The 20,833-nt window shown below is 41.4% G+C and overlaps 1 protein-coding gene across 1 annotated transcript in view; it reads right to left on the reverse strand.

The window, feature by feature from the left end:
* Positions 1 to 3,948: 3,948 nt before the first annotated feature.
* The window catches only part of SPAG17 (sperm associated antigen 17), a 105,911-nt gene continuing 89,026 nt past the window's right edge, over positions 3,949 to 20,833 (reverse strand). The window contains exons 36-47 of the mRNA XM_054214622.1: positions 20,602 to 20,715; positions 18,385 to 18,430; positions 17,536 to 17,629; positions 17,032 to 17,085; positions 16,166 to 16,268; positions 15,302 to 15,398; positions 13,913 to 14,011; positions 11,803 to 11,954; positions 11,147 to 11,316; positions 7,860 to 7,920; positions 5,311 to 5,455; positions 3,949 to 4,108 (exon numbers count right to left, since the gene is read on the reverse strand). Of these exons, the coding sequence (XP_054070597.1) occupies positions 3,972 to 4,108; positions 5,311 to 5,455; positions 7,860 to 7,920; positions 11,147 to 11,316; positions 11,803 to 11,954; positions 13,913 to 14,011; positions 15,302 to 15,398; positions 16,166 to 16,268; positions 17,032 to 17,085; positions 17,536 to 17,629; positions 18,385 to 18,430; positions 20,602 to 20,715 (1,272 nt within the window). The 3' untranslated portion in view covers positions 3,949 to 3,971. The remainder of the gene's footprint in view (positions 4,109 to 5,310; positions 5,456 to 7,859; positions 7,921 to 11,146; positions 11,317 to 11,802; positions 11,955 to 13,912; positions 14,012 to 15,301; positions 15,399 to 16,165; positions 16,269 to 17,031; positions 17,086 to 17,535; positions 17,630 to 18,384; positions 18,431 to 20,601; positions 20,716 to 20,833) is intronic.

Genomic DNA, 20,833 nt, shown 5'->3' on the forward strand with positions numbered 1-20,833 from the left:
TTGAATTCCTTCACTTTTGTCTTTGCTGTCACTGGGATTTGGGAGGAATCCTTGGAAGAAAAGGTCTTTGAGGTGGTGGAAAATGGTTGTCCTCTCTCTGTGCTGACACAGGCTTCCCCATTGAACTTTCCCTCTGCTTCTCTGATTTGTAGCACTTGTGACCAGTCTGTACCAGCAAATGTGGCTGGCCTCCGTGCCCGGAATGCAATCCCAAGGGGACTGATGTAGGACTGTTGTCTGTGTCTGCAGAAAACTGAAAAAAACTGAAAAGTATCAGGGCAGAAATCAGCAGAGTCAGTAGCAAAATCACTGGTGTTGCAGAATCCTGGATCAAGTTTGACACTGCTTCTTGCGGTGTTTTCTCCTCTGTGGGTAGGCTGAAACAATGCCCCCGGGTGGGTGTCTGTTCTGGCACCCTCCTGAGCTGGCTTTCGGCTTTGGTTAATAGGTCAAATCTGACTGAGAGAGCTGACAGGCAAATAGTCATGTCTGGTGGGGCAGTGGAAAACACCAATGGAGTACTCGGATGGCTACTGAGGGAGCTCAGCATACGTTTTAAATGGAAGAGGTCTGTCCTGTGCCAACAATCCACTGATATACTAGAATCGTGGTATCTTTGGGTACCTCAACTTGCCCTTTCTAAGGTGAAATCCCCGGGATTTACAAACCTGAGTGGGAAAGCACTTGCAAATAAAGGGATAACTTAAAATGTGTATTGTTACAATATGTGTCTCACTTAACAGTGAGAGGAGAGTCCAAAACTCGCATTCATATTTCATGCCGGTAAAAGCTCTTATTTAATCCCCAATCATGGGATTCTCAGTCATTGTAAAGTTCTGAGAGAACAAGTCATGTGCATGCATCAAGGAAAATTCCCCATCTCTCGGGATGTCACATGCTGGAAAAAGGATGAAACACAGGAAACAAGTCTTTGGAAATGAATTAATAAAAAGAAAGCTGAACTGCGCTTGGATATACAAATACGGTGTCTCACAAAGAGACTGAGATGTTTCTTTTAGTCACGACTGTGTAAATAGGAATAGAGAGGGAAAAAGGCCATCTCCAAGTCGCTCAGTCTTCTACTATGAAGGGAGATGTGCAGATGAGCATTTGAAGATGATCGTGTCTGATAGTGAACGAGAGAGGATATAAGAGAATCCCTCTCTGTCCATTCTTCTCAGTCGAGTGTACCTTTGTGTACTCATAATCCCCATCTGGTGTCTGCAGCTAATTAAAGGTAGGTGAACACACAGAAAGTTAAGCCTATGATTGTGAAAGCAAACAGAAACTTAAGAACTTGAAGACCAGAGCAGATCAGCAGCTCTTTCTTGAAGAACCAGTTGACTTTAGTGAAACCTGCTGCATGCTCAGTACAAGATTTCAGGTGCCTCAGAACAGGTTATAGAAACCTAACCCCTTTTAAAAACAAAATAAACCTATTGGGAACTGTTTCTCACTCCTCTGAAGTACAGAGTATCAAAAGTTGGGGTTGAAATACAGTAATCTTTCCACTGTTTGCATTTCAGACGGCTGCGTCAGAAGGCTGTGCAACTTTTGGACCACCTTTCCCATTAATAGGGGACAGACAAAATATTTATTCATGTTAATCTGGTTAAATAAATGAAAAAGTCTAGGTTGGGATGTTTCCATAACGTTGGACTAAAATTCAGATATTTCAGTATTGTTGATCTTCTTGTTATTCTTCTAGGGCTCTGACCTGTAGTGAAAGAGGAGAGAAAATTAACATGAAAGGAAAGGGAAAAAAACCCAACCCCCAACTCTACCTTTGTACAGTGGTTGAAGCAAACCCAGTAATTATGTCCAGATTCTTTGCAAGTGTTGGGTGAGCGCTGGGATTGCTAGGGGCTGGCTTCAGTAGAACTCTTGCTGTTGGAAGGGAACAACATGAGAACGGGCTCTCACGTGGGCTTCAACTAGATTGTTTGCTTTTATTTATTTCACAAATCGAGTGGCTTAAAAATTATGACCAGGAGTTCAGGATGGGCAGTCTACTTAGGAATACTGAAGGCTTTCATGGGCAGCTTCCTATGCAGTATTTAAGTGTATTAAGAAAATCTTCGTGAAATGTTTTAAATATAAATGAGAAATAACTAAGAAAATATAAATGAGATATGATTAAGTTTCATCAGGTGATGCTTCATCAGTGATTTTCTGCTTTTTGGTCTCTACTAGGAAGCGTAGCAAATTTGTGATTAAGTCAGGGGATTTTTTTTTTGTGATTTGTGATTGCAGGGAAGGTTTCTAGGTTTCAGTGAGAGAATCATTGGCTCTGGTGATAACCACCTGGAAAGGTGATACAAACTTAAAAAAGTTGTGACAGTGCCTCTGCAAAGACTTAACTATTTCTATTCTGGATAGTTGAACATGACTATTTAACCAAATACAGGAGTTAACCTAGGAGCGTCAGCGTTTCATATTTTGTGAGACTAAACCAACCAGTCCAGAGTTCATTGGTGTGTTTGTGATGGATATGGTTTTGAGTCCAGGAGATTTTGTGGGGAGGAATGTCTGAAGAGGCATTTGGTACAGTTGCTTGGGTAGCATGGTGTAGCCATAGCCAGCTTCAGTAAGTGTTAGCAATTCACAAAAAGACTTTGTCAGAACAAAAGGCAGATCTGGCTATGGGGACAGCAACTATGATTAGCTGGATTAGCCACGTGGGAGGAGAATACCATGTAGTTAATTTCTCTCCCTTTGGAGCTTTTAATGGGAGATGGCACTGATCAGAATTTCTCTTGGGACTGTCGGAACAAGAGGGTGTCTCACTGAAATTTGAACTGACTGGGTGATTGCTTCTCTTCCATTTCAACATGAAGTGAGAGAAGTTTGTCTGAATTGCCCTCACTGGTGAGCTTCGCTTCCTAAGCTGGAAGGCATTAAATTTGCTGTTCTTCTAGACTATAATTGCACGTTACTCTCGGGGTAAAATTCCCCACTAGAAAAGGTAAGAAGATATTTAAACAGGGAAACCCCCGCTATGTTTGATGTACTCTGGGCAGTCCTAGAGCAGATGCAGCAGTCAGAGGTGCATGTGTCTCTAAGAAGTTTCTTTTGAGAACTGACTGATGTGGTCACTTTTCATTTTCTCCAGAGGAGAGGAAATGAGATACAGATGGGATTTCTTTATTGACTTATAAGATAACATGGCAGACTTACAGATGTTAAAGTTGAAAGAAAAAGATGATGTCAGTGTTACTTACATGAGGCAAATGGGGACTCTTGAGCTGAGGAGAGAAGAAACATCCATAGGGTTCCTGTTTATAAACTGTCACCATCGATTGTGTTGTTGAGTGCCTGAGCTGATATGGGTGAGATGAAACACTAGCCTAATGTTCAATATGTTGCCTGGTGGCTTGGGGAGAAGTTCCCAATAAGGCTTTCTTGTTGGCAGGGAAGACTTACCCATTCTCCATATAGTCTGATTCTCCAAGGCTACAGAAGTGTGCTGTATGGAACGATGCGTGCAGAGGGCTGTGTGTGCTTGAACTTGTTATGTTAAGGTTGCCCTGTCTGTCTGTAAGACTCCTGCCCCTTATTAGACTTGCCGTCAGTGTCAAAGGGTCAGCAGCAAGACACGGTTTTAAAAAGTGAAGAGTGTTAAAGAGAGGCTGATTTATTAGGGCTTAACTGCAATAAATCCAGCCTCCTGCTGCCAGGAGGCTCAATGATGTGTTTAATGTGGAGACAGTTAAGTGAAGGATTTGGGACAGGACTGGGGAGGCTCTGCTGTGCGCAGTTGTAATCTGTACATCTCTTGCAGTGAGTCCTTTGGTTAATGCCATCCGCAGCTTCCCTTTTCTTGTCTTAATTAGTCATGTCTGTGTGGTGTGTGCATGACAGCTTTGCTGTCAGTTGCATGAGGTTTGTTGATGATGTGGATCAGAAGCCAAGAGGAGGTAAAACAAACATATTTTAATTTATGGCTGGTATCACTGCATCCAGTACTTACATTAACTGGAAAGCTTTCGGGGTAGTGTAATCCGGAACCGCGGCTTGGAGCTTGTAGGAACTGCCCGGACTGTTGCTGCCATCCCACCCTGGGGGTATCCTTGTGGGCGGCACTCATAAGCGTCATTGGTTAACACAGGTGGAATATAATGTTAAGGATTGAACCATTCCTGCACATTTATGTAACTAAAATAATATGTGTGGAGGCTGGAATAAATTCTCGAAATAAATCTGTGAAATAACTTGCATCTGGACTACTGCCCTCAGCTCAAAGATTAAAGACCAGGTAAAATATTGGGGAAGGGCACGTATTTAGGAGGCTGGCCTGCAACTGCGTGCCTGGGGACTGCGTGAGTGGAAACAGAGCAGGGTCTGTTTCTGCTGCTGTGCCACCAGTCCTGTCTCACTCAGCTCCGCAGTAATGGTCATGAAAGACTTGTTTGGGTCACTATGAAGTAAATTTGGGGAGTTCCAATGACACTTCCAGAGCATCTTAGGCCTTGATGGAGTTGCTGTTAGGTAGCACTCTGGTGAGTCTCAGAGGACCTTGAAGTTCTCCTTTCTTTGGTAAAGGCGGCCATTACCAAGAGTGGAGTTTCTGGTGTGTTTGGATGCATCTTGCCTTGCTACTTCTTTTGTAGGTTTCCAGAAGACCTCTTCTCCCAGGCTTTTAAGTGCAAATTTGGTTAAAAGTCAAACAGAACTTCACACTTTCTTCTGAACTTGCCCTTAAAAATGAGCCTGTAATTTTATCTAAAAAATAATTATAGTTTCTGGAGCAAAAAGGAAAGAGAAATAGTAGTTTTTGACTTTGCTGTTTTCTTTTACTCCACCTCTATCCTCAATTAAAAGCCCACTGAACTGGGCTGACTTCTGATAGCATTCATGCACTTCTGTGCTTGCGCCTCCGCTGACACAGGGATTGTCTCATTTGTCTGTATAGTATCCAAGCTGATACATGATTTTGTTGCCCGTGAGGCTGTACCACCAGATAGGTTCAAAAAACGTTATAGAGGATTTCCATTAGGGGTGGTGGGAAAAGAGTTACTATTATTTTCATTTATTTTTTTAAAAGCCACATCTTTCTGAGCTTACCATTCTTCCTTTCCCCACTTTTCAAAAACCTGTTACTCTGATGTAAATTGCTTTTAGTGTCATAATCTTAAATTGTTTGTTTGTTGTGCTTTTGAAAACACCCATTTATGCATTTCTGAAAAGGAGAGAAAAGCTTGCTACTTCAGCAGCCTGCACTGGCAATGATGCTTAAGGCTCTGGACAAGTGGACGGTCCCCAGGGTTGATGCTAGAAGGTGTGTGTGGGAAGTAAGGCAACAAAGGATATTTGCTCTCACAGGCAGGAGAAGAGTCTCAGTTTCTGTTAATATTTCAATATCATGGGAAATTTCTTCAAGGCCACCAGTATCTTTCCCTCCAATTACCATGGCAAAAATCTCTATCTCCAGTTCAACCTGCAAGCCTGCTGCCACCTAGGAGAGACAGAGGATTACTCGGAGGTAAGGTGCGTGTTTCGTACATAGTCCCCTCCAGCAGTCCGTGGAGCTGCTTCTTGATCTGAGTTGTCTGATGAAATTAAAGACTTAGTGCCCAGCACACATGATTGTGCTTGCCGGTTACGCCCTATCTGTTTCAGTAGAAAGGTCTGTATAAAACAATGTTTCTTTACGTTGCAGTTTGAAAGAAAACTGCCATGTGTTTGCATTTTTTCTCCTTAAATTTCCTTTTAGGTTCCAGAGGGAAAAGGGGAACTCGGACAGCTGGGAGAGAATCAAATGATGCCCCAAGCCTGTCGGTGGTTAAGAGGTGTTTGGACAATGCCCTTAATACCATGCTTTAACTTTTAGTCAGCCTTCAAGTTGTCAGGCAGTTGGACTAGATGATCATTATAGGTCCCTTCCAACTTGAATACAATATTTTATTTTATTCTATTCTAAAAAGAATATAGAGGTAGGGAGAAAAAGGAGATAGAAAAGGGATGGATGTGTGGAGAGGAAAAGAGAATGGAATTATTCCTGCCATCTGCCTGGACTTCTGTAAGGCCTTTGACACGGTCCCCCACAACATCTTTCTCTCTAAATTGGAGAGATACGGATTTGATGGGTGGACTGTTCAGTGGATGAGGAATTGGTAGTGGTCAATGGCTCAATGTCCAGATGTTGATGGGTGACAAGTGGTGTCCCTTCAGGGGTCTTTACTGGGACCAGTACTGTTCAATATCTTCATCAATGATATAGACAGTGGGATGAAGTGCACCCTCAGCAAGTCTGGTGATGATGCCAAGCTGAGTAGTATGGTGGACACACCTGAGGGACACGATGGCACCCAGCAGGACCTGGACAAGCTCAAGAAGTGGGCCAATGTAAACCTCCTGAGGTTCGATAAAGCCAAGTGCAGCGTCCTGCACCTGTGTTGGGGCAACCCCCAGTATCAATATGGCCAGGAATGAAGGGATTGACAGCATCCCTGCAGAGAAGGACTTGGGGGTTCTGGTGGACGAAAAGCTGGACATGAGCCAGCAACGTGTGCCAACGGTATCCTGGGCTGCATCAAAAGCAGCATGGCCAGCAGGTCAAGGCAGATGGTTCTGCCCCTCTACTCTGCTCTGGTGAGACCCCACCTGGAGTGCTGCATCCAGCTCTGGAGCCCTCAGTACAGGAAAGACACGGACCTGTTGGAGCGGGTCCAGACGAGGGCCACAAAAATATCAGAGGGCTGGAGCACCTCTCCTATGAAGACAGGCTGAGGGAGTTGGGGTTGTTCAGGCTGGAGAAGAGAAGGCTCTGGGGAGACCTTATTGTAGCATTTCAGTACTTAAAGGGGGCTTATAAGAAAGATGGGGACAAACTTTTTAGCACGGCCTGTTGCGATAGGACATGGGGTAATGGTTTTAAACTAGAAGAAGGTAGATTTAGACTAGATATAAGGAAGACTTTTTTTGTCAGAGTGGTGAAACACTGGAACAGGTTGCCCAGAGAGGTGGCAGATGCCCCATCCCTGGAAACATTCAAGGTCAGGTTGGACGGGGCTCTGAGCAACCTGATCTAGTTGAATATGTCCCTGCTCATTGCAGGGACTAGATGACCTTTAAGGGTCCCTTCCAACCCAAGCTATTCTGTGATTCTATGATTTTAAGCACTGAGTTGTAGCTAGGGCTTTGGATAAGGAGGTTTAACTTGCATTCTGGCACTGCCTCCTTGCACAAGTCATTCCTTCTTGATTCCATGCCTGGAAAAGCATTGGCAAGGATGTTGCCTGATATTATCTGGATGCTGCAGGGATAATGACCAGCACAATATTTATTCAGATACAACACACCGGTGAAGAGAGAGACTGAACAAAAGAAGAACGCATGAAAGCTTCCTACTTAATGGGAAAATTTCATATGCCATGGTGCTTTGCTAGATAAAAGACTTAAAGTGGAGAACAGTTGCAAGCAGGGAAGAAACGGTTGAGGCAAGAGTTTACTAGGTTCAGCTCTTGAAGGTTATCAGGACAGAAGATAAAGTCTAGGCCTAAGATAGGACAGATATAACAAATACCCTAAACATAAGAAAACTCAGAGGTAGTGTTAGAGTATCCTGTTTGCTTCAAAAAAGCTCCCTTTAACCTCAGTGCTTGATCTGCTGCTTTCCACTAAATTTAACATGTTTCTCCCTCTGCATTCTGGTGCAGGCTCTGAGACTTGGAGCACACAGGCAGCTTGCTTGAAGGCAGCAGAGGGACAGCGGAAGGCAGCATCACTTCCAGTGACTTTAAACAAATCATGTACCCTGCCATCTCTATTCTCAGACAGCTGTTATGAGAGGACACCCTAGATGGCCTAGCAGCCAGCTGAGTCTAGCAAAAACCCAAAAGATCTTATGTGTAACCTACAGGTCCTGGTGTGTACGTCACTCTCAGTCCTGTGTGCGGTGGTGGTTGCTTCACCCGAAACCTGTCGGAAAGAGAAGAGAATCAGTTTGCCAGAAACTGTTTCAGGCAGGCAGAAGGCACTGCTGGGAAGCAGGCCATCTGCTCTTCTTCTGCTCGTGCAAACAGCAACAGACCTTGTCAGCTCATCCTTCCCATCACAATATACAACTTGGGCTACAAAGATATTCCTGGTCTTCTTGCCAAGACTCAGGTTTCCAACAAAAAAAACCCCAAAGGAACAGATTAATGGCCCAAAGTAAGTCTCCAAAGAGCTTGTTACACTGCTTGGTCCTTACAATAGAATGTGAAATATCAGCATTCTAAGCCTGCATACACAAAGGAAGCTGAAGTACAAATTAACATCTTCTTGTCAAACACCTGTGTGTTGTATACACAGAAGTCCTTAATGATCTTTATTTAACGTCCTTTGGTATGATTCTGTTGCAGAGGGCATGATACCGTTATAAATTTTGTGTGAATCTTCTTTAATTTCACAGTACCCGCTAAGGCAGTAGTTCCACTTCTTCATTTCTCACTGATTGTTTCACCTCTGTGCAGGCCTTCCGTGCACACGACTTCCACTGTTAGGATCTCTAAAGATCATTAGAGCAGATATGACCTCTACTTTTGCATGGCTTTAGACTTTATCCTGTAGATTTTTGTTTTCACCTGAAGAACATTTACCAGCATGCATTTGCACCAGAAGCTGTTAAAGGGAAGGCACTAGAAGAGGCATTCCTAGGATATGGCTCCATCTTATGGAAAGCTCTGTCAGATTTATAAACTGGCTGTCAGAATTCCTGCACTTTCTCTGGAGTGCTGGCTATTATGAGAAACACAGGATGTCCCAACAAGTTCAGGCTACGGTATGGACAGTTTGGAAGTCACATAGTTAACTGTAACTGAAAAGTTTTGGCTTCAGCACGAGGCAGATGTAGCCCTGAATTGCCCACCATTGGCCATACCCCTGCCCTCAGCATGTTCTGCTGTCATTCAGCAGCTAGTTAGTCACTTAGCTCTCTTCTCAAAGCATCAAGTAAAAGGCTTAAAAGATAAGCTGGATTTCCTTGACTGCTTATATATAGTACCCTGTCACTTAAAAAAAAAAAAAAAAAAAAAAAGAAAAAGTAACGTGCACAACTTGAGCTCTAGGATGTTAGTATGTGATGTGCTGATTTATCATGGCATGCACCATGATGCTTTAATGTGCATTAAAGGAAAAAATAGCTCTAACTAGGCTCATTTAAAAAAAAAAAAAAAATCTCTGACATCCATCCTGATGGAAGAAGGTGTACAGTAGCCTCTCAGCTGGTCTTGAACAGATTTCTAAAGTGGCTAGTTGGCTGAGTACTCACAAGAGATCATGATGATCCCAGCAGGATAAGTCTCCTGTGAGCTCCTCTTTTGATGATAATTAGCTACCCAAGGAGAAGGAACAACAAATGTCAGACATAAATGTTTATGTTTATTTCATTCCAGCACTGCAGTACCATAGTAAAGGGGTGCTGTGACTGATGAGATAGTGTCACTGTGACACCTCCCTCAATTCTCTTTTTCAAGAGCACATCAAACTGTAGGTCACCTACATCCAGAAAAGGGAAGTTTGGCAGGTGATTGCTCACGTGAAGAGTGCTCCAAAGAAAACGGCATCTGGAAGCTGCAGCACATCAGGGCCATGAGACTTGCACGCTCAAGCTCAAGAATGTTTATTCACCTCATTAACTGTTTTCCTTATCCAGTGCTAATGTTGCAGGAAAGCCCAAGGACTATTTATCACCAGTGCTAAGAGGAAGCAGCTTTTGAATGACCTAGACCAACATGCCAGTAGGACATTTATTTCCACACTTTCAGTTAGTCTCCCTCTCCCTTTCTGCTAGATCTGGGGGTCTAGCAGAAAAAAGGCCCAGGAGTGGTCCAAGCCTGGCTTACTCTAAGTTTCTGAAAGGACAGTATATAACTGTCCATTAGGACAAATGGATGAAGTTGGCCTAAATAGCAGCTTTCAGTTAACTGCTAAATAAACTAAGAACCTCTCCAGCTGCAGCAGGTAATTGAGGATAGGTGGGAGCAAGAGGAAAACTTTGGTGGGAATAGCTATCTTAGAACAAAGGCATTTAAAAAGCTTGGTTTTGGCTTTGGGGCTTTTGAGCCATCTGAAATTAAAGCTTCCCACTAAGTACTGCAATTCTTGAAACCATGAGGTGGGATTGTAGCCATTCAAATGAAGCTATTTTGAAGTGACAAACCATAGATAGAGCTCAGAAGCTGTAAGGATTTAGAGACCGTTATTGCAGGCTCTCCTTTAAGCTAAAAAGCAAAGTACATATAGCACAGCTGAGGCAAGTGCTGTTGAGCAAACGGAGTGGGAGAAATATGCTTTGCCCTCTTTTCTGTCACATGTATGGCCCCTGGGAGCACAGGGGTCATAATCATGCCTGTCTGAATACTGCTAAAGTAAAACCACAGGAACTGTGCTGGTGCAGGAGTGACCGAATGAACATATGTGCAGACACTCAAGAGGGGAATTCTAGTACAGAAGGGCAATCACATGCATTTTCTTACTGTATTTATATATTCTTTAAATGGCAGCTGGGTAAATACAATAATTTCCTGTGATTTGTCATGCAGGGCGAGAGACAAGCTGCAGGACCGCTAACCTAGAAATGGACTTCACTTATGCTCACCTCACTGGAACACGGTGCGGTGCTATTTTGTCCCATACACTGACAGGGGTGACACTCAGTCAGGGAAATGTGTGCACAAATAAATGCTTTACTTCATCCTTGTCCTCTGCTTGTTCCCAGTGTCATCGCTGGAGCTGTTTCTCAATGTGGCTAAAGACACGTGTCTGCCTGAATATGCCTGTGCCCATTTAGATTGTCTGACTTGCAGCATCCAGCAACGTTTCCCAAAACCAAATGTAATATTGCTTACCATGAAAGACTTTGGTCCCTGGACCTGCGAACTTCACCAAGAACCAGTAAATCATCTGCGATGGGCCAGGACTATGCATACAGCACCTGCTGTTCCTTACTGCTTTCCGTCTTCATAATAACACTAATATGCAAATAATGCTGAAGTATTTCTAATATTATCTCCTCTCCTCTATCCGGTCAGTCATTATCAAATGATTACAAATATAAAAATACCATTTGTTATCTCATGTTAATCAGATCAAAAGGTTGACAATTAACAAGTAGTGCATATTTGGACAGTTAAAAACCAAGGTACTAAAAATTCAAAGTAACCTTGAGAAGTTCACACCAACATTCTTCAGGATCACAGTGGTTACATAGGTACAGCCTTCCTTTAGCACTCCAAACGTCACTCTGGGTGGAATGAGATGGAAGCCACTAAGATGCTGTCTTGTTGTTGCAAGAGAAGATGTGTTGACCTTTCCTGCGACAGGATCCTCTATCTTTGCAAACAGAATTAAAATATTAGACAATAGAGAAAGTTGGTGGCCATCAAGTTAGGTTCAGAGTTACCTAACCTGCATTTGACCTCTGTCCACTCATCCTGAAGAATTACAAAAAGACATCCTAATTAAAATAAAAACTGAAGAAGCACTTTGAGTATTGTCTGCAAATTTATACTGCTTCGAGTTTTCAGTCTAAGCCATTAAGATGTCTCAGGAGGAACGGGGGAAGCTCTGCTCTTTTGGAAATCAGAGCTGTCATGTGGGTGCCTGGTGCAGAACTGTGCTTTTGGCGTACGAGTTTGTCTTAATAGTTGAAAGGAAAGGTACTTTCAGAATTGCCAGTAAACTTACACATAAATTGCAACCACTATGTTTCAGTAAACAGATTCAAAATACCTTCCAGTATTGCTCCAGAGTGAAGATTTTATGCAAAAGAGATGACTGAGAGGATATTATTATTAACAAAAAAAGACGTTATTTTACCTTTTTATTTGGTATGGAATTTGGTTTTCTCCCCTGAAGGGATGATGGTAATTTCACTTTCTCTTTTCTTGGCTGTCCTGCAGCATTCACCAGTAGGCTCTGAACTTTATGTTGAAAGGGTGTCTCTTGTGATCTTGCAGCCTTGTTTAGGTCTGGAAAGGAAAGATTTCCAAAAGCACAAAAACCTAAGCATCATATTCAGCCTAATCCTGAAGTTCTTGTTCAGATAAGATTTTTATTTTCTATGAAAGCATTTGATTAACACAAGGACAGAAGAACTGGTCTCACTTTTTAGTTAAGAAATCCTTAAGAAATCCCCTAATAGTAGCAAGAATTAAAATGTAACTAATAAGTTAATTTGTACAGTACTTATTAGAAAAAAATTAGTCGGAAGCATCTCAGTGGCATCTCGCAATGAAGATAGAACCAGTTGTGAACATGATTAAAAACAGAAGAGGAGGTACAAACCCCCAAGCACTAAAATCAAAATTGAGAACATTACTATTCCCAAGGCATGCCTGCACAGCACAATGATCAGTTGTGCAGAAACACCCAGCCTGGTCAAGTCAAATCTGTACGTCCATACAACAACAAATTCCAATCCGGGCCCCAAAGCAGTACAGCTCTGCCAGCACAACCAACTAGGAAGCGCTGTCTCTGGGCAGGATTTACTGTCTTGAATGCAACAGTTCATTCATACGGATGACCTGTATGATTCTGACTCTGGGGTTAAGGTGATCTTAGCTATCTTTTCATCCTTGAACTGTGCTCTACTGCCGAATGGAGATAGGCTGAGCATAGGGATGGCCAGAGCAACTTAGATCTAAATACAACCTCTTTTGCTTGACAGCCTAAGACTCATGTAGTTAATTGTAAAGTCTGATAACCTCTGAAGTGAAAACACAAGACAATTATGGTGGCTGTCTTCTCACCAGAGGTCAACCTCTAGATCAGTATTTTGTATGGAAGAGAATTGTTTTTCTCAGTTTGGACTGCAGGCATCACCTAGCTGGAATGATAAATCTGGTCAGTCATTGTGAGGAGGCAGAAATGTTATTTGAGAGTGGTGCTATTTGAGAGATTCCTCTCTTATTTCCAGACAACAGAACTGCAGGTGGTGTAGAGAGGGGCTTCCCATCTACACAGCAAATGGCCTAGAGCTCATAAAAAACAGCTAAGCATAGACATTAGGGAAAAAAACACTAGCATTGCTTGTTTTGCTTAAAAGTAAGCAACGTTTATGCTTTGACATTAGAAGTTAGTGTAGTTTTGGCATCTCTCTCTCCACACATACCCTCCCTCCACCTCCCTCAAGCTGCTGTTCCTTTCATTACATACCCTGTGGCTCTGGAAGTACAGATTAGTACATCTACCCCAAGGTGTATGGCTTATGCATAAATAACAGAGGAAATTTAGGAAGTTTGAAGGCAACGGCTCTTTCAGAGCATTGAAGTTGAAGGCAATGGCGTCTTTCAGAGGTACTAAGCAAGGGTACCGGTATGCGTGGAAGGGAACGGAAGGGGAGAAGGGAAGCTAACTATGGGATGCAAGGATAGATTTTGCAAGTACGCACTGCCAAAGCTCAGCTGGTGTGGCATTATGTGAGAGCCAAAGGTTGGGGCTAATTAAAGCAGACTGATGGCTCTTCAGTGGTGATCATCCAAGGCTGATGATCACCACAAGCAGATGCATAAGCAGAGCGAATAGCAGTAGACGTAGCAAGGAAAGCAAAACTGAACAGGGATGTTTAAATGGCAAAGACCATTTAACCACAGCAAACTCCGTTCAAGAGTCTTCTGTTACAGGCCTTAATGAACAGCAAAAATTGTCTTGTGCAACTTTTTTTAGTAGAGGAATTACTTCTTGGCTTTGTCTGCAATTCTACCATCCCCATTATCCCCATGTTGTTATAGCAGCCTCCTAGGATGGAGGAGAAAATCTCTTCCATTAGTTTTATACCTCCTTCCTTTTCTGACAGCCTTGCATTTAGATGTATTCAGAATGCTGAACAGAGATAGGCATATTTAAATTTCTGTTGTAAATATTTTGTCAAAAGTTAAGACAATAGATATTAACCTGCTCCAAACTACATTCTGGAAGGCAGCTTTACCTGTTGTGCTGCTGGAACTTTCATTTTGTTTAGAATGAGCCTGCAGCGGAAGGCTAGGTGAAAGTGAGGAATCCCTCATGGTATTGAGACATTCAGATGCTAAAGGGAAAATAATGGAATACTGTGACAAGTGTTTTTCATTATCATCATAATTTTCATAAACACATGAAAAAAAAATCAGAAAGTCTTTGGAGCTTTAATTTAAACAACCTTTGAAAGCTCTATCTACATAACCGTGAAAGGCTAGGTAAATTCTGCATGTGACATTATGCACCACTGGGCAGCAGGGATCAAAAAGGCGTATCTTGCGATTGGTCATTTCTTGTTCTCCGGCTAACTGAGCCATAAAGGGCTAACGGACAATCCAGTACAGGTCTTCCGGTGACTGCAATATGGTGATTGCAAAATGAGGAAATATGGGAATTAGTGGGGGTCTGATAAAGCCCCATGGAGTACTGCTTTCCTGATAACGATTTGCTGCTGTGTATGACTTCTAATTTCACTGAGTGATTTCAGTAACTTGTCAGGGCTGCTTTTCAAACAACTGAAGTGTTCCTCTCAATGCTGTAAAGCTCAGACCTAAGATGACGGTTCAATCTTTCACTGCTTCCCGTCATCCAGTCACTGCTTTCTTGCTATATCCTCCAAACTATCCTTAGCCTGCATGTTTCCTACTCCATATCGCTTCTGCCCCAGTCTCCAAGCTGCCCCTCTTGCCATTGAGTTTCAGAATTCAATCTCCCATTTTTTTTTTTCCTACAGTCATACTAGTCTTTTTCTAAACTTGGCCTCCTCGGTTCTTGCTCATCCCCCCAGCTATTGTCTGTTCCATTAAGTTTTTCTTGAGCATTTTTCATCCATCCACCCCTCATTCATAGCACAATTCTTCAGCTTTGCATCCAAAGCCTATGGTGCTTCCACATTCAATGATGTCTGCCAAGGCTCTTTAACACACTAAATATAGAAGTCTCATAGATCACATTTATATTAGTGGATTAAACAGGAACATTCCCAGGTACTGGAATATGTTAATCTACACTGTTAACTTGTTAGAACACTGGTATGATACCGACTGTGCCACTTAGCAGTCACGCCAGAAACACTCTTGGGTACACAAGCTTTGGCCAGGGAAAAGGCCATCTTCTTCTGGGACACTGAATTTGCACAGCCTACTCCATGCTGGTGGATCTCAATATCAGGGAGTGCTGCTGGGTATGTTTCATGTATCAGAATAGAGATAGCCATTGTGGTGCAAGTAGTTCATGTGTCAAAACGACTGGGAATACATGGGCTCAGATAATGTAATCTTAAATTTAATTGCAATGTGAAATGAGACAACTGGATAAAACAATGAAGAAGATACTAAAATGTTGCCAGACAGTAGATTACCTTTACTGGGTTTTTTGTTCTTCTCTAGAGGGAAATTACCACTTTGGGTTTTTTGAACTGGAGGAAGTTCCATAGACAGTGCTTCCACATCAGGAAACTAGAGAAAAGAAAGAAAGGGGGCTTAGGAATCCCAACTAAACACTTAGAAAAAAACCCTGCAGACACCCTTCATTCCCCCCTGCCACAAAAAAAAAAAAAAAAAAAAAAAAAAAAAGAAAAGGAGGAGCGGGGAAGGGAATTGCAAAGGAGTCAAATAAGCAGAACCAAGACCAGGGCGGATGGGGCTTTGAGCAGCCTGGGCTAGTGGGAGGTGTCCCTGCCCATGGCAGCAGGGCTGGAACTAGATGATCTTTAAGGTCCCTTCCAACCTAAACCATTCTGTGATCCTATGGTAAGTATAAAAAAAGATATGCATAAGTATACCTCAGATTCCAAAGCACATTTTTGAGTATACTTTATGCACTTACAGCATTTATCTGGTGAGATTACATAAGGAACGTTCCCATGGCCACCCTTTAACCCAGGAGGGTTAGCCTTACTAATGTGCTTTCTAGTTAGCAGAGAGAGGTTTTTGAGGCGTAAGTGAAAAGACTTGAGGTTCAGCTTCTGCTCTAAATCAGACTCTCTCCAAAGTTTATGTAAGGAATCTACAGAGTTTTTACTCAATAAACATATACTGTCTCCAAGATACGTTTCCTTTGACAAGGGCATATAATTTCCAGTATTGATTCTGTCACAACTGCCCTCTGTAATGGTTTCTTGAGATACATTGAGGCTGAGACGTAAACCCACAAGTGTCTTTGTAGGATTATGGCAAAAACTACCTGACCTAACACAAACTCATCCAGTTTTCAGCTACGTTACCTTTTTCAGGAAAAACTCCTTGCTGAATTCTGATTCAAAATATGGAGGAATTATTTTGTTTTTTATTGCCATTAAGAACTTCTTTTCTTCATCAAGTTCTTTCCTAAGTAAGTTTTAACATTGTTGGTAAGGAAAAGAAAGAAAAAAAGCATTATAACTGAGTTCACCCTCTTTTTCAGTGTTATATTTAAAACATTGAGGAATGGAATTGATAAAGGCACAGATAAAGGCTGAGTGTTGTCAGCAGGTCCAGAGAGGCAGGGGTAATGAACCTTCCCCTCTACTCAGCACTGGTGAAACCACATCTGGAGTACCGTGTCTGGTTCTCAGCTCCCTGATACATGAAAGACAGGGGCTTACAGAATTAAGTCCAAAGAAGGGCCACAAAGATTATTAAGAGCTTAGAGCATCTTTCACATGAGGATAGGCTGAGAAAGCTGGGACTGTTTTGCCTTGAGAAGCTTTGAAGCTTCTCAAGCTTCAGAGACACATGTCTGGGTTTCTATTTGAAAAATCAGCTAGGATTTGTAGAATACCTGAATCTTAACCTAAAGCATCAGCATTTCAAAATAGTAACATAAATTATTTTCCATGCTGGTGGCAGAGTCAGAAAAAAGAACGCAAGATTTCAAACTTCAGCCTTGTTTTAAATAGTGCAAGTTACCAGCAATACTGCTAGGTTTTGAAAAAATGAGAGAGTGTTAAACCATCCATTCAGCATTTCTCTTGCAGAAAACACCCCATTATTTGCTAGCAAACCATTGGACCATTACCCAAGACCTGGTGAAATCAGTATCAATCTTTCCAAAACCAGGCTTAAGTTGGCTCTTAAAATCATTAACTTTCTGTCCTACTAATACCATTACCTGTGCTCTTCTAGTCTGCTCTGCCACTTGGACACTGGTGCTACTCCTTCTGGGCTGAATGATCAGGGAAGAAAAAAGTAGTTAAAATGAGAAAACTAGCATAATGTTTTATAAGCACAAAAATATTTACAAGATCACCCTGGAAAGAAAATTCTCTTTATGAGAGTATGTTATATTAACATCTCAGGTGACTCCTGACTTGGATTTGTATGGTTTGCAGCAAAATTGTTCATTCATATCTGCATTTTTATTATATTATTCAATCACAGAAACCCTCAAAATAATTTTCCAACAATTTTTAAAGAATCTTTGAGATAAGGAATGAGAGGCACAGAGGGGAAAAATAATCATAGGAAAAGCCAGTAAAACACTGCTATATGTATCTAGAGATCTGGGTCCTGGTCCTTAATAACGGTCAGTAAAGTACGCTGCCTTGCCTGTGTGCTTGGTTCCATCCTTCGTGTTATTTAATAATTTCCATCAGTTCTCACTGGTCTGTCCTACCTGAACCTCTGCTCTTGGTCCTCTCTTTGGGTAGTGATTGTCTTCTCTGTGTGATGAGAATCCACTGCCTGTTCGTACAACTCAGTTACACGAGCTGTAAGATAAAGAGTATTATCGAATGTGCATGTTCTGCTAAGCACTGCTAAATGTAATGAATAATAAACATAGAAGGAGGTATTTTTAATGCATCTTTCTGTCACTTGATGAAAAGCTACAGATTCTTTATTAGTGTGAGAGAAGAGGAAGAGAGAACTTCATTCCAAAACCAAGTTCAGAACATGAACAGATAGGAAATTAATTCAATTCAAGGTAGAAAGAACCAGAAGCAGATAACATTTATACCCCTACCCTGTATTTCCTGAAATATATTTGTGTGCTTTCAAGATACAAATCAAATATCTGTGAATAGGAAAAGTTGCTGATATTCAGCCACTTTCGGACTGGGGAGCAACATTCCATGGCTCTGTCTCCAGCTGAAGAAAATAATGTGGGCTTTCAGGGACCTTTACTTTTAGCTTACTTGGGTTGTGCTTAATTGTGGCTGTGAAGGAGCCACAATCAACATTCTCATGGAAGGAACTACTAGTTCAATATGTATAATGGAGAAAAGCCAATCTTTCCATATTTAAGATTGTCACCAGCTTTGGGGCTTTACTAAAGACTTGCACTGTCCTGACGTCTTCTATAAAATGTGTTGTTTCCTTCATGCCTCGCACCTAAACTGTGAGTCCAAAGAAATTTCCTTGGTTGAAAAGAAATTTCTGTGGCAAAACTTAGGAGATTTGAGTATTTGAGAGTTACGATATTGACAATACAATATTTGAGAGACAGATATTCAATTTTTATTACCTCTATCACTGAGATCTTCAAATGAGTTGACCCAGTTAGGGAAGGACTGCAATGAAGAAGAAACAACTGTGACCATGTGAGAAAGAGACTTCACAACAACAGCATCCTGCTCAAAGGATTCCTATCCTAAACAAGTGTTACCTTGTTACCTCAGAATGCGACTACAAGAATGGAGGTACTTCAGTGTGTTAGAAAACACAAGGTGGTGAAAAAGGAAATGAAGTACAATTTCCCTGGTCTAAACAGGTATTGGTTTCCTTCTTGATGACCTACTTCACAGATGGCTTTGTATTTTATACAGTTGCTGTTTATTAAAACAATTAATCCGGTTCATATTCAAACTCAAATCCTTCTGCAAAGGATTTGAACTAGATCTAAAACTCACAGTCACAACAAGAAGTCAAACAGTAAATGCATTGAGGAATTTGTAGGCTTTGTTACTGAGAAGCTCTCTTGTGGTTTGTTTACAGTAAAGTGTTTGAGGCGTAAGACACTATAAACTAAGCTCTTTCCTTTATTCTCATGCTGTCCCTGAAGCAGTTAAATGGAAACCAGAGCTCCTGTGACCAGGCAGTCTAGGCTGTAATAAACCTGGGGAACAGCGGAGACTTGAGATGAGCGTGACACTGATTTCTGAGTCACAGCCAGTCCACAGTGAGACTCTACTGCTCAGAAAAGAGTTGTCCAACGTGAATCGTGTTAGCTGGGACAATCAACAATAATTAGTTACTAGATAACTTCATTGGAACAGAGCGGCATGTGAGATTCAGTACCTGGATCTCATCACAGCAATTAAGTGTGTGCCTAAGGGATAGAGGCAGATGGAGTTACTGATAGCTCACTTCTCTGTGTTCCTCTTTCCAGAAGAGTTGTGAGCTCCTTCCTGTTTTCTTGCTAGATACCTCTTTTCTTTACTCTCATTAAGACTTGTATGTCACTTGAAAGTACCGAGCAAAAGATATATATACAAAAGAATTAATATAAAAAAATAGGCTTTAGTTTCAGCAAATGAAAATGCTAACTTGGGTAAAAAGTTCAGAGACAAATTCTAGAATCACATGGGGTTTTTTTAAGCTTGTACGGGGTGGAGGGGAAGAAGTAAAGTTATAGATCTATCCAGAAAGCTAGGAAAACGAAATTAATAGCATTTAAAAATGGAAAGATCTCAATCCTAATGTTTTTGCATGTTGAGACAAGGTTTAAAAGGTAGACTCTAAGGCTAAGAAGATGTTTCTTTACTAGAATACACTCACTTTTGAAAGTTTGATAGAACATCTGGAAGTGAAAATTTACACTAACATGGATAGATCTTATTTTTCAAATGCCAGATTTTTTAATTCAGTATGTTTGAATTCATTATATATGTGTTATTTGATTAAATGGAAATAAAAGTATTTCCTAAATGAGGCTAAAAAAGAAAACAGCGTTTAATAACTACTAAAAATCTAGTGCATGAATTCACATCATGCAAGGTACCAGATTTAAAGGAAGCTGTGGGAAACAAATTATTTAAAGAACTGAAATAAAGCAAACTGATCACTCTTTACATAAGATGTAAGCAGTGTTTCTCTCATTCATCCTAATTCATTCAACCCACTTCTGCTGCTTGAACTTTTCCAATTTTTTTTTACCATTCATCTCCCACTGACCTCACTGTTTCCTGACTACTACCCCAAGTCCCTCTTCCTCTTCCCCTGTTTACCCACCTTGCCCATTACCTATTCCCCTCCCTTTTCATTTCATGCTCTAATTAACTGTTTAAATTAGCAGAGTACATTTTTCCAGGAATAACAATATCCCTCCAGATTGTTTTTGGATTATCCCAAAAGCAGGGTTTAAACTCTCACTGCGGATGTGGCTGTGGTTGAAATACAAGTGTCCCGGCTGCAATGACAACAGACTGGAAACATTCTCGTCCTAATGTTGGTGGATATATGCATTTCAGTAATTTTGGCCTGTGCGTTTGGGAATATATCATTCTGTAGAGCGAAACTCTTGAACTGTTTTGAGCACTGCTTCCCCAAAATGGCAGTAGCACCACTCAGTTGAAGGCTGAGTGTGGCTCTGCTTTACCATTAAACTACAGCAGAGCTGGCACTGTGCTATCCTAACATTTGCTATTTTATTCACGGACAATGATGTGTTTTAAGGCTGACACTTTTAATGCAATGCAATGGCTTTGTTGGAAAAAGTAGTTAAAAACTGTATCTTTCCCACCATAACCAGTTCAGGAAGACTTGCAGCATTCTCCTGTTCCTCTTCTGTTCTTAGTTCTTTTACATTCATCTCTTCCAGCTCATTTTCCTGCTTTAAAATGTTGTCTATATATTCCTGGTAGAACAATGAAAAAGAACAAGAAAGATGCAGACGTTTTCTTTGCAGAGGTAGACTTAAGGGTCACATGTATAGAGAAAAGAGTCTGTAGAAGTAATGGACTCAATATCATAAA

This window comes from Rissa tridactyla, chromosome 1, assembly GCF_028500815.1.
Source record: "Rissa tridactyla isolate bRisTri1 chromosome 1, bRisTri1.patW.cur.20221130, whole genome shotgun sequence".
Classification (NCBI taxonomy): Eukaryota; Metazoa; Chordata; class Aves; order Charadriiformes; family Laridae; genus Rissa; species Rissa tridactyla.